The 13471-nt window shown below is 50.8% G+C and overlaps 1 protein-coding gene across 2 annotated transcripts in view; it reads left to right on the plus strand.

Moving 5' to 3' along the window:
* GLI3 (GLI family zinc finger 3) overlaps positions 1-12507 on the plus strand; it is a 281557-nt gene extending 269050 nt beyond the window's left edge. Inside the window, exons 13-15 of one of the 2 annotated variants that reach the window (XM_030307709.2) lie at positions 531-821; positions 5488-5818; positions 6815-12507. In XM_030307709.2, coding sequence (XP_030163569.1) covers positions 531-821; positions 5488-5818; positions 6815-9120 — 2928 coding nt within the window. In that variant the 3' untranslated portion in view covers positions 9121-12507. The remainder of the gene's footprint in view (positions 1-530; positions 822-5487; positions 5819-6814) is intronic. The other variant, XM_030307710.2, reaches the window with a different exon arrangement.
* The last annotated feature ends 964 nt before the right edge of the window (positions 12508-13471 follow it).

Here is a 13471-nt window from a genome sequence, read left to right on the forward strand (position 1 = left end):
AATTATGCCTTTGTATAGAGAGCACATTTCCACAAAGGCTGTAGGGATTTTTTTGGTCTGAGAACCAGGACATCCCTAAGGAATTTCTTCACACAGACCCTCCCCAAGGCATATAGCTTTCTTCTGATTAGGTGACAGGTGTCTTTAAGCCTTCTTCTTAGAAGAAGATGGTGGTCGCTACCACCATCTTTTGTTACCATCATCTTCAAATACCTATTGAGTAGCTACCGTGACACAGGATACTTCTTCCTACTCTCAGGATAAATGTTTCCAAGAACATACAGGCAAGTTACGCACTCCTCGCTCTCCTAGCACATTCTCTAAAAGAATAGCCTATTAAAGCTAGATTCACTGACCGGTATTCAGATGGCCTTTATTAAACAGTACGTAGAGGTATTTGAACACATCACAGCTTTGCGGCAGTGCTTTTGAAGGAATTCAAGATACGGTGTGCACCCACGAGACTGTTGGGCTGGGGCGTTATCCCTTTGATAACCGTCTCTTATTTCGTTCCATGTGGCTTTCGGCAGAAACCGTATGTGTGCAAAATCCCAGGCTGCACTAAGCGCTACACAGACCCCAGTTCCCTCCGGAAGCATGTGAAGACAGTGCATGGCCCAGAGGCTCATGTCACCAAGAAGCAGCGTGGGGACATACATCCTCGGCCTCCCCCACCACGAGATTCCGGCAGCCACTCACAGTCCAGGTCACCTGGCCGGCAGACTCAGGGAGCCCTTGGTGAGCAGAAGGACCTCAGCAACACTACCTCAAAGCGGGAAGAATGCCTCCAAGTGAAAGCAGTCAAGGCAGAGAAGCCCATGGTATGTCATTCACTTTCCTTCTGCTTGACCTCAAGCCACCCTAGGTCGTTTTCAAAAGCCAGCTAGGGCATTAGGAGGGACCAGACTGCCCAGGTCCTCACTGCCCTGGGCTCTCTGATTGAAGAGGTCAGGAGCTCAGAGACCTGGGTTCCTTACTCAAGGTGAATCAGTGTAGAAGAGCTCAGAAAAGAGCATCAAGGTTTGCTAACAGTTAGCTAAATCAATCTGGAGCCAGACCACTTTGTTGTGGCAGGTAGAGAGGCATGACTGTCTACATTTTCAGCAGGGCCATAATGCAGAAAATCATCCATTCTGTCTTTCTGGAAACATGTTTTTTGTCTTGTGCTTTGCCCGGGTGACCCTGAGATAAATAAGCCGTGGTCCCCGGTCTTTAGGCACTTACAGTCCAGCAGGGTAGACAGACCAGCAATAGGCAAATATTTACAACTCCATGTGCTGGGTCTTTAACACAAGTCTGCATGAGAGCATTCAAGGGGGGAACAAACCACCCGCGCACTTGAGGATGTGACTGGCGAGGCTGAGGGAGTGTCCCTCAAGTTCAGCACTTAGAGAGGGGCAGGGGCAGGGCCGAAGAAACCGTGGGGCCCTGGGAGGATGTGCAGAAGTAAAAACGAGTGAGGATAAGAAAGATTAGATTTTACTGGTGATGGGGAATGACTTGGCACAGCTGGTTTATTTTATTTTATTTTATTTTTTTTTTAATTTTTTTTTTCAACGTTTATTTATTTTTGGGACAGAGAGAGACAGAGCATGAACGGGGGAGGGGCAGAGAGAGAGGGAGACACAGAATCGGAAACAGGCTCCAGGCTCTGAGCCATCAGCCCAGAGCCTGACGCGGGGCTCGAACTCACGGACCGCGAGATCGTGACCTGGCTGAAGTCGGACGCTTAACCGACTGCGCCACCCAGGCGCCCCAACAGCTGGTTTATTTTAGAAAAGCCAGCTTGAGTTCCAGGCTAGGGATTGGCTTGATAGACCAGAGACCATTTCTGCTGTGATACCTGAACCAAGGAGGCAGAGAGCAAGGGAGGCATTTGAAAGATGTCACAGGGAAAACTCATTCTGGTTTGGTGACTGATTGATGGTTTATGCTACAGTCGCGGCTTCTCTCAAACTTCTGTTGGTGATTTTTCTTTATGTATGTGCCATACTGAAACATCTAAAACTTTTTAGAAGATGAGAAAAATGAAAAGAGAGGCTGTCCGAAGAGGTTCAGTACATTTGTATTTGGCAGTGTACCTAATGGAGTCAGCTCTGGGAACGTGTCAGGTTCTGGTCTGGCGCTCTCTGCATAAGGAGGAAATGTACCAGGTAGATTTCCTGGTACCAGGAAAGGTACCAGGTACTCCGTGCGCTTAGATTAACAGATGCCTGGAAATGGTCAGGCAGGCATATGTATACTCAGGTTAAGGAAGTGTTTTCTTAAAATGAGGACAGTCCAGCAATCGGGTGGACATCCTGTGAATTCCAGAGTGATATCACTACACAGCAGTACGTATGGGTAAGAAAGAATGCACATTCAGTTCCAGGGTTGACAGAGTGGAGTTGAATGACTGATTGAATTTTAACGACTTACTGAGTTTGTCTTACAAGTTTTAGAAAGCGACATAAAGTCTAGCCAAAAATAATACAAATGAGCTCTCCAGATTTATCATTACTTCCCAGAGGGTAGCTGTATTTTGTTTTTAAAAAGCACCTGAGTCAGAAAAGAAAAAGAAAAGGCACCTTAGTCAAAAGTTGATGTGTGTGTTATGACTCATCACTATAATTTAAAATTAATTAGTTCACGAGCAGTGTTTTCTATACTCCTTTCTTTCGGGACCACATATCAATTTCCTAAAATAAAGTCCACCTGTACTGTGCAGAACATTCAACAGTTTATCCTCAAGTGTTTAATGAAACAAGGAAAATGAATCTGTAGTCTCCTAGATTATGTCATCGAGAGACAATGATTTATGTTCTTTGGACATCCTACGGACCCAGAGCCTCTCGTACCTTTAATGTACATCCCTAGCCCAAGGAAACTTGTCATCTCCTCTCCAAACACCCATTATTTAAAAAGAAAATTGGTAGAAATAGGAACTTATAGTTATTTGGCTCAGTGACATCTGAGATGCCCCAAGATGTGAACTATTTTATAAAGTAATTAAATCATAGAACCATGGGCTGGAAGGGATCATAGAGATCGAGACGAAGCTCCATATTTTATAGGTAAGGCTAAAAAAATCAAATTTCCTACTGGGGTTATTGTGTACATACACATGCAAATAGAAGTAGACACCTTCATAGACATTTACTAATGCATATGAGATTTAATTTCTAATGTTCTTTCTTTAAAAACTTGTCTTTGATCATCATGCTATGAATTAAATTCTTTCTTCTTTTTTTCTTATTAATTCCACATCTCTTCTTTGTAATGCTCCTAAATGTCTTGTTCTCACTTCCTAAGGACAGTGGGTAATAAGGTGAGGGAATTTTGGCTTCTCTGCCCTTTTTGTTTTGTGTTCATTTTAACATTTAACTTTTAAGCGTTCCATTTTTCTTTTGTTTTTTTTTTGTGCTTTGTGATATCTTTGGTAGTGACCATTACTCAGATCTGTTTCAAACATAGAAGCAATGTGTTTTGAACGTTCAGCATGTGGAAATGTGGAGTTAGATGGTGAAACTCATCGTTTTATTTGTCTAGGCTTTCATAATAAATCACACTGGGGCCGACCAAGCAGATGTTCGCAAAGACTATTTAATTATCAGATTGACACATGTAAATTCATTCTTGGACCAGACAGGTACCTCCCTCTTTGAGGACGATCTGTATACATTTGCTGTTAGCAAGTTAATCTATATTTAAATGTCTGAGCTCCTCTGAGCAGCTCTCATTACAAGCTGATTTGCATCTCCTCCTGTGCCCTGTGGAAGGGAGTCTGCGGTGCGTGTGTACGTACACATCCACACAGATCCACACGCACGCACTCGGAGTGGACAGTCCAAGAGGAAAAGACCAAGAGAACTCTGGATGCTCCAAGTACCTTGGGAAGGAGCAGGTGGCCCGGCACTCCCAAGATTCTGCGGAAGCAAAACTCAAGCGAGGCTTCACGAACTCATGATCCCATTTGTGTGTCTCACTTTGCTCTGCTTGGTTGCCCAGGACAAACTGCGTGTATCACATGGCACTCACTTAGAAAGTGTTCATTTGCTTGGGTGTATGTGCTGTGGTTGCAGAGCGAGTGTTAACGGGTTCTACTGAGAAGCCCTCTGTCTAAAACCCCTTCCCGATGGTACCGTGCAGCCCACCTGGGGCAGTAGGTGTCTGTCACTGAGTGTGTGTGTGTGTGTGTGTGTGTGTGTGTGTGTGTGTAGTTCTCTCTCCCTGGAGGATTTGCTCTTCCGGCTGCTGTCAGGCTCCAGTTTGTAGAGTAATGGTGGAGGAAGGCACTGTGGAAGAATGGAACTAGCCCCCAGCTGGGAGTCTAGGCTGGTCACACCATTGACTTTGTGACTTTGTGACTCTGGTCAGTCACTGAACTTCTCTGAACGAATATCACTTTTCTTATCAACACAAAAGGGGTGATACTGTGTATCAACCAGGGCACCGGTGGGATTTTAGATAGAGCAGACTGCTCCTTGAGGGCCATTTTATATGGTGCTCCCCAGACCTGAGGACAGTCAGCTTTCTGCTCCCCAGCTCCAGGAGCTCCGGACGGGGGGGGGGGTCCTCTCCCTGACTGAGAATCAGTGGACTAGATCAAGTTTCTGTCTAGTTGCAGAATTGTCTTCCACAGTCCACGCGGTTGGGGGCGGAGAGACGTTTCCTGATTCTCCTAGAGAAATGCCAGGGCACTTTCGATCATTCCCCAGACTCAGATGGCTGTAACTTGCAGCCTTTCAAGCCCCCCACCCCCACCACCCTTCCGGGTACAGCAGAAGCTAAGTGATGGAGGTTGTGCCTCCTACAGCTGCCTTTACCCACAGACTGGTTGGGGTTCTACAGAGCAGTCAAGTACGCACAGAAAGAGGCAGAGGTCACAGAGAGCTTGGGGAACCATCCCCGAATAGCTCAGAGAGGGTCTCGTGTGCTGCTCGTGCTCAGCTTCCACGTATGCTGTAGCCAAGCAGCATGAACCTCTGGGCCAAAGCCACCTGGGATAATAAGACCAGCTGATGCTCTCAGAGCCAATCAGTAAATGTTTCCCAGGTCTTTTTATATTTCGTGCGCTTTCTGGGCCTCACAATTCCCACAACGGTCCCGAAGATAAGGAAGATGTCCCCCTTTTATAAGGGATAAGGAAACTGAGGTTCAGAGCGACCAAGTATTTTGCCCGGAGGATAAAGTCAGGTCGTGCAAGCGGGATTGCACCTGAGGGAGTGTGTTTGCAGAGCTGGCCTCTGGGGCGGGATTCCACAAGCGGAGGTGGTGCCAGTCACACCCCGTGCAGCAAGCCCGGCTTCCATCGCCCCCACTGCACATCCGCCTGGCATTCCATCAGTCTCTGTGGTCGAGGGAGGCCGCCTCCCTTCACCAGCACATAGTTCTTCTCATGCAACCCGCTGAGCTCCCGTCGGGGCTAGGTCTGCATGAGCTCTCATTCCCAGCTCCCTTTCCTTTTTCCTTCGCGGTGACGTTTCTCTGCTTTCCTCTCGACCCCAGCAGACATCTCAGCCAAGCCCTGGTGGTCAGTCTTCATGCAGCAGCCAACAGTCCCCCATCAGCAACTATTCCAACAGTGGGCTCGAGCTTCCTCTGACCGACGGCGGGGGTGTGGGAGACCTCGGGGCCATCGACGAAACCCCAATCATGGACTCGACCATTTCCACTGCCACCACGGCCCTCGCTTTGCAAGCCAGGAGGAATCCGGCAGGGACCAAATGGATGGAACACGTAAAACTAGAAAGGCTCAAACAAGTGAATGGAATACTGCCACGACTGAACCCCATTCTACCCCCCAAAGCCCCTGCAGTCTCTCCTCTCATAGGAAACGGTGAGTTCCATGTCCTACCTCACGTCAGCTCAGGGCTGTCTGTTCTTTTCTGTACAAACCAGTGTGAGAGGAACCAGGCTTGACGTGTGTTGGTATGTCCCCTGGTCCTCACATTATACTGTCAGCATACGTACGTGTCAGGGTTGCCTTTCTGGGGAGTCCATATTTTAAAAACAGGTAATAAGGGGATGATCCCGAAACAGAAAGTAGCACACAGGATGATAATACTGTGTGCATGACTACCGTTCTGATGGTGAAATTGTAGCTGTTAGACCAGGGTGGGGAGATCCCTGCAACAAAGACATTTGGGGTTAGCATTGCCATCTGGTTTCCAGTCTATAGTTGGGAGTTCCACAGCCACCTTTTTTTTTTTTTTAATGTTTATTTTTAAGAGAGACAGAGACAGTATGAGTGGGAGCTGGGCAGAGAGATGGAAATACAGAAGCCACAGTAGGTTTCAGCCTCTGAACTGTCAGCACGGAGCCGGATGTGGGGCTGGAACTCACGGACCACGAGATCATGACCTGAGCTGAAGTCAGGTGCTTAACCTACTGAGCCACCCAGGTGGCCCAGTTCAGCAGCCACCTTGATTTGACGTTTCAAGGGAAGCCAGGCAGCCTTTTGCACTGGCAGACCCATGTCAGATTTCGCTCCTGAGATTGCACCGAATACCAGGGCTGTATCCTAAAGGGGGAACCTCCCCACCCACCAGCTCAGGCAGACTCCCCCTTCTCAGGATGTCCGAGGAAGCCCTCCGGTCCATATGACACTCCTGGAATGGCCTTGGCCTTGCCTGTAACCCAGGCACTGTGTGCACATCCCAGGACTCTTCATCTTGCCCTAGACCTCCACTTGTGAAGCCGCTTAACTGATCCAGGGTGATTTTACTGTTTTGTCTAAGCCGGGGGTCGGCCAGCTTTCCCGCCGGCTTGTAATCCCGGGGCCTGTTCCACGTCACCCTGAAACGAATCCGTGTTTCCCACCCTTCCTCCGTAGGCACTCAGCCCAGTACCAGCTGCAGTTTGGGCGGGCCCATGACTCTGCTCCCGAACAGAAGCGACCTTTCTGGTGTGGACATCACCATGCTGAACATGCTCAACCGGAGGGACAGCAGCACCAGCACCATCAGCTCCGCCTACCTGAGCAGCCGGCGCTCCTCGGGCATCTCCCCCTGCTTCTCCAGCCGCAGGTCCAGCGAGGCGTCCCAAGCCGAGGGCCGGCCCCAGAACGTGAGCGTGGCCGACTCGTACGACCCCATCTCCACGGACGCGTCGCGCAGGTCCAGCGAGGCCAGCCAGTGCGAGGGCCTGCCCAGCCTGCTCAGCCTCACGCCCGCGCAGCAGTACCGGCTGAAAGCCAAGTACGCGGCGGCCACGGGCGGGCCGCCCCCCACGCCGCTGCCCAACATGGAGAGGATGAGCCTGAAGACCCGGATGGCCCTGCTCGGCGACGGCAGGGAGCCCGCGGGGGCCCTGCCCCCCGTCCACCCTCCGCGGAGGTGTAGCGACGGGGGCGCCCACGGGTCGGGCCGCCGCCCTCTACTGCCCCCGGACGTGCTGGGCAACGGCGTGAGGAGGGCCAGCGACCCGGTGAGGACGGTGTCCGAGAGCCTCTCCCTGCCCCGCGTGCAGCGGTTCAGCAGCCTCCACGGCTTCGACCCCCCGGGTTTGCCCCCATCCCTGGACAAGCGGAACTTAGTGCTTCAGAACTACACTCGGCCCGAGGGCGGCCCGCCCCGCCACTTCCTGCCGTCTCCCTGCCCTCCGAGCATCACTGAGAACATCACCCTGGAGTCCCTGACCGTGGACGCCGACGTGAACCTGAACGATGAGGATTTCTTGCCCGATGACGTGGTGCAGTATTTGAATTCCCAGAACCAAGCGGGATACGAGCAGCACTTGCAAAGCGCCGTCTCTGACGACGGCAAAGTGCCCCCCGGGCCCGGCTTGGGGAGCGGGCCCGGGGACTTTGAGCCTCCGGGGCTGCCCGACGGCCACGCCGGCCAGCAGTACCGCCGGCTGGAGCAGCCCTGCACCGAAGCCAGCAAATCCGACCTGCCCATTCAGTGGAACGAAGTCAGCTCCGGCAGCGCCGACCTGTGCTCCTCCAAGCTGAAATGCGGCCCGCGGCCCGCGGCGCCGCAGCCGCGAGCCTTCGGCCTCTATGGCAACCCGGGCGCGCACCCACAGGATGCCTTGAGGAGCGGAGCTGGCCCAGCCGGGGCCTACCAGAGCCTCGCAGAGCCCGGCAGCTCCTACGGCGGCCCCGAGCACAGCGGAAACGCCTTCCATGCACAGCCCTACAAGGCCCAGCAGTACGGGAACTGCCTCAACAGGCAGCCGGGGGCGCCCGGCTTGCCGGACGGCGTCTGCGGGGCCGGGATTCCAGCGGCAAAGCTGAAAAGCACCTCAGTGCAGGGAAGCGGGAGCCAGCCAGAGTTTGGCCTGTCGCCGGGGGTGCCCGGCGAGTCCGCGGGCGCCGCGGTGAGTGGCATGGCCACCCAAGACCTGGTGGGACAGGGGTACCTGGCCCATCAGCTCCTCAGCGACAGCGTGCACCACCCAGGGGCCGGCCGCGGCGCTCAGCAGATGCTAGGGCAGGTTAGTGCTACCTCACACCTCAACGTCTATCAAGGGCCGGAGAGCGGCCTGCCGGGGCTTCCCTGCATCGGCAGCCAGCCGGCAGGCTTGGCGGCCGCCAGGGGCTACCAGCCGTGTGCCGGCTACGGGGGAGGCCGGCGCCAGGCTGCGCTGAGGGGCAGCCTCTCTCTGCAGCAGGGACAGCTCAGTGACACAAGTCAGACCTGCAAGGTGAACGGCATCAAGACGGAGATGCAAGGGCAGCCCCATCAGCTGTGTTCTAACGTGCAGGGTTACTCTGGTCAGTTCTATGACCAACCCGTTGGCTTCGGTCAGCACGACATGAAGACTGGTTCCTTCTCCATCTCGGAAGCCAACTGCCTGCTACAGGGGGCCAGCGCCGAAAACTCTGAATTACTTTCCCCGGGTGCTAACCAGGTGACCAGCACGGTTGACGGCCTTGACGGCCATGACCTGGAAGGGGTGCAGATTGATTTTGACGCCATCATAGACGACGGGGACCACGCCAGCCTGATGTCAGGAGCCCTGAGCCCCAGCATCATTCAGAACCTTTCCCTTTCCTCCTCCCGCCTCACGACGCCCCGCGCGTCCCTCCCGCTGCCGGCGCTGTCCGTGAGCACCACCAACATGGCCATCGGGGACATGAGCTCCTTGCTGACCTCCCTCGCGGAAGAAAGCAAATTCCTTGCGGTTATGCAATAGGGCGTTAGGGGAGAAGGCTGCCAACCAACGTGAAACTTTAGGAGTTTGAAAGATTAAATGGACTCAGTTTTTTTTGTTTTTTTGTTTTTGTTTTTGTTTTTTTTGCTGTTTTTTTGTTTTGTTTTGTTTTGTTTTGTTTTTAGTTCTGTATGTATTTTAGCAATCTCATCTCACCTAACTGGGATGTGTTTCAAATATATTCCTTTTATGGAAAAGGACTCTGAACAACCCTAAAGTATTCTAGGGAGAAACTGTCTTCCATTTCAGTTTTGAATCAGTATTGTTACACTAGAACCATCCTCTTTTTTTTTTTTTTAACTATAAGCCCATCCCCCTTTCTAGTAAACCAGTGTAAATGTGCGATGTGCATGTTCTCATTTCTTTTCAAAGAGAGGTCAGACGAAAGGATTTCATATGTTTCTCTGTTACTCAAAGGAAATAGGAGTTGGTGTGCTTTTTGACCGAGAGGTGATGCTTCCAGCTTTTCAAATTTCCCTTTACATGTGCTCTGTGTTTGTTTTTGGGTTTTTGGAGGGTTTTCATTTGTTTTGTTTTTGTTTTTGTTTTTGGTAATTCCCACACTGGGCACAAGAATCAGAATAAGGATAGTGAGTTTAAGAATCTCTGGTGGGGGCGCTGTAGCAGAGATAACCGATTTTTTTTTTACCTGCTCCCCCTCCTCGCCCCCCCCCCCCCCCCCAGTTCAGGTCAGGGCATGCTTTCAACACTTGCACACAGCGGGAATTTGGGGCTCTGGCAGATGAACTAGTTTGTTCACGGTTGGGGTTTAGAATTCTCCTGTCCGTGAGTGCACTCAGGGCAGGTACGTCTACACGCTCAACTCCTCAGTTATCTGTCTTGCTTTTTCTCCCTCCGTCCCCATGACCGTTCGATGCTGTTCCGCGCTCCAGGGAGAGAGGGAAAGGGCCACGAGTTTGCTACTTGCATCTGTCCCGACGAGAAGTTAGGTAGATTGTAGAGTGAAGCTACTGGGTAGAAATAGTTGGGGGAACATTTGTGGGTTTGCTGTATTTGTTAATGATAGTTCCATCTCTTTACCCGTTGTCATAGGTAACTGAGAATTGATTATATATAGTTCCAAGTATATAGGTATTGAAACAACCTGGCAGCCGCCTATGTCATTGCCATATATTAATTCCACTGTAGTGAAGGAGTATTTCTATTCTAAGTGCCCTATTTTAAGGGATTGGTAAAACTTAGTTGTGAAAGAAAAAGCTCACATATGATGACCTTTGGAATAAATCTCTTTAACAATTGTTAGTGTTTAAGAGCACTGGGGAGGACGGTTAGTAGCTGTGTGGATGGATGCCTTTTCTTACACCCAGTCTATTAAACGATGCATCCATTTAAGAAGTTAAATGTTCTATGCAGTTAGTCCTGAATGTGGACTTAATTGGTACTTTCGTTTTGGATTAAAACATTTTAAAGACTAAAAGGAGTACAGCTACTTCCCATGTGCAGTCGATACACATAAAAGACATACTATGTGTGCACAGAGTACATGGATTATCCAGCATTTCACATTTACAAATATGTAAACTATTAATAATAAAATATTAACACCTCAGACTACCTGCTCCTTTTTTCCCATTGACCCTGGAGTTGGATTTATCCAGAGTGATTCATGAGTCAATTGGGTGGCTTTTTCCCTTTATTCCTGCCATTTGAATTAGTATTAGACAAAGTCAAGTAAAATAAAATAATAGGTCATAGGAAAACAAAATGTTAGATCCAGCCCGTTTTTCTCACGTTTGTGTTCTCTCATTTGGACCAAGAATCTCAGCGTGGAGGTAAACGTGCCCTTTGGGACTTTGTGGCTAACAAAGTTGGGTTTGCTTTCAATTGGATGTTCCTGAAATCAAGAGGGATGTTGAGACCCTTCCCGCCCACAGCCAGCACCTACTTTTAGGTCAAAGGATGTATCTGCTTTGGAACAGAGCCCCAAAGCAAAAGACGGCTACTGATCTGAGCTCAGTGGAGTGGAGTCTACCAAGTTTCAACAGAAAAGAGCCAGGCTTTTTCCTCACACAGGTCAGGATCCGGTCACAAAATCAGCGATCCATTCCCCGAGTCTCCTTTTTCCACAAACCCGAGCATCTCCAGGTCTTGATCTTACATGCTCTCACGGTTTGGTCTGACCCCCCTCCTCCCTCTGTCTCAAAGCTTGGGTCCTGGGCGTTCTCCCGTCTCCTGAGTGAGGACAGCGGGTCCCTGGCACCACGCGGCCCTCCCCAGTAAAATTCCCAGAGGCGACCTCCATTTCTCAGTTACCATCGTTTCCTACATCACCCTCGTCCTTCGTGGAAGGATGGACGGCAGCTGGGTGAGGACCATTGTCATCTTGTGCCTCTGTTTTCCTTCACCTCTTCTTTTCCTACTTTTACCTTCTACCCTTAGATTTGCAGGAGATACTCTTGTTTCAGCTCCACATTTGGCTTCTCTCCATGGAAATCTCAGAAAGAGGGGGACGAGGGGACAGGGAGGAAGAAGGCATACTTTTCCGGGAGTGCAGTGATGCTGGACAGTCAGTGGAAGGAGGGTCTGTCGGGGCCACGTACAAGTCTGTGGACTTGGTGTCAGCTGGGACAGGACCCACCCCAGCCTCCAACCTTCTCTCTGCTTTCCTGCCCCACGCGTTGAGGGAGACAGCAGCAACTGCCTAGTTTCACATCCTGCCTTTCAATGCAGGCTCGTACATGGTCCTCCTGTTGAACATCTGGGTTCACCATAGTTTCACATGTTAAACCATTCCGTGTTCTTTTCTGGAGAGCTGATGAGACTGCACCCTGCTCCTCATATATTGGCTCATCCTCTCGAGCCGCAGTTGTGATTCTTGCGATGTATGTGCCTTATTTTATGTTAATCTCGTCGATGCGAGGGACCAGTTGGTGTCGCCCGATGGATGGACCGGGGCTCCGGGCCGCGCGCTCCCCGGCCGGCCGCGAGCACACGATTGTAGCCGAGTCTGAGCTGTCTTGTAACCTGGTTTCCCGTGTTGTTTTGAACTGATGGAGGATGTTCTCTTCTGACAAGTTACCGTTGTGTATCCTGCAAACGTGTAAAATAAGATACAAGTTCATTTTTTTCGCCTTTTTTAGATTTTTAAAAAAATAAAATGTGTAATCCTTTTTTAAAAGAAAACACCTGTAAATACATTTAAGGATTGTAGGCGTAGTGTTCGGATGTGGCCGGCCCGGGGCCGTCTCGGATCAGCCTGCAGCCGTGCGGTGAGGCCCCCATGCCCACCTCATGCCCAGGGCTGCGGTCCCGCCACACGTGGACTCTACTTTTGCTTTCAGAACCACCTACTCCTTTTGTAACAAAAAGAAAGAACCATGTTTCTTACAATGTCAATAAAAAACGCTTTGTACTGAAATTGTTCCAGGGCCGTTTATTTGATCCATAGCTGAAGGGAGAGCGGCTTCCCTGGGAAGGATCCAGAGCTTGTGTTTGGACCCAGACCCTACCCGCCCCCACTCCCACCCCCCCCCACACACACACACAGACAAGCTGAGTGCGCATCTGTCCTGAGACTCCCATTCCTCCTCCCCAAATTGGGGTGCTGATGTACCTGCCGGCGGGGACGTCCGTGAGGGTGCCTACCTGGGAGGCACGCCGGTTATGACCATAATCGTTTTCCTTCATTTTATCCCTTCACCAGACTCTGGGGAAGGATGCGAATAAGGTTTGATGTCAACAACTAAACTGGTTTCTCTTTTATAAGTGATCCTCTCTCTTCAAGGGATATAGGGGATAATGCACGTGGCCCTCGAGCACACGCTTGTAGGTACGTCAGCAAGTCCCCAGGGGACTTCCATCCTGTGGGAGACCCAGGTGTCCCGCCCCATCTCCCAGCAGGGATTCTGCAGTCATAGGGACTCTTTGAGCTTTCCTAATTCGCAAGGGAGGACTTCTCTCATGAGCCCTGATGTCTTTGCTTCCATAACTAGAGCCCTCACATAAGGCGTCCACATGAATACAGGAAAAAATAAAAAAAGAATTTGTTCTCCACTTTCAGTAAAAAAATCGTTGGCTTACAAAGCCGTGTGCCGTGGAGTAGGTCGAGGTAAAGTACAACACACAAGGTTTATAGACAGGACGGGAGGAAAATGGGGTTCCCGAGGAATGGGGCACATGCCATAGATTCAGTTCATGTGAGCGGGCAGTCGGGTGCAGTTCAAGGCTTTGTTTAAACAAAACACCTTCTGCTGGGGGCGCCTGGGTGTCTCAGTGGAGCATCCAACTTCGGCTCAGGTCATGATCTCACGGTTCGTGAGTTCGAGCCCCGCGTTGGGCTCTGTGCTGACAGCTCGGAGCCTGGAGCCTGTTT

Source organism: Lynx canadensis, chromosome A2 (genome assembly GCF_007474595.2).
Source record: "Lynx canadensis isolate LIC74 chromosome A2, mLynCan4.pri.v2, whole genome shotgun sequence".
NCBI lineage: Eukaryota > Metazoa > Chordata > Mammalia > Carnivora > Felidae > Lynx > Lynx canadensis.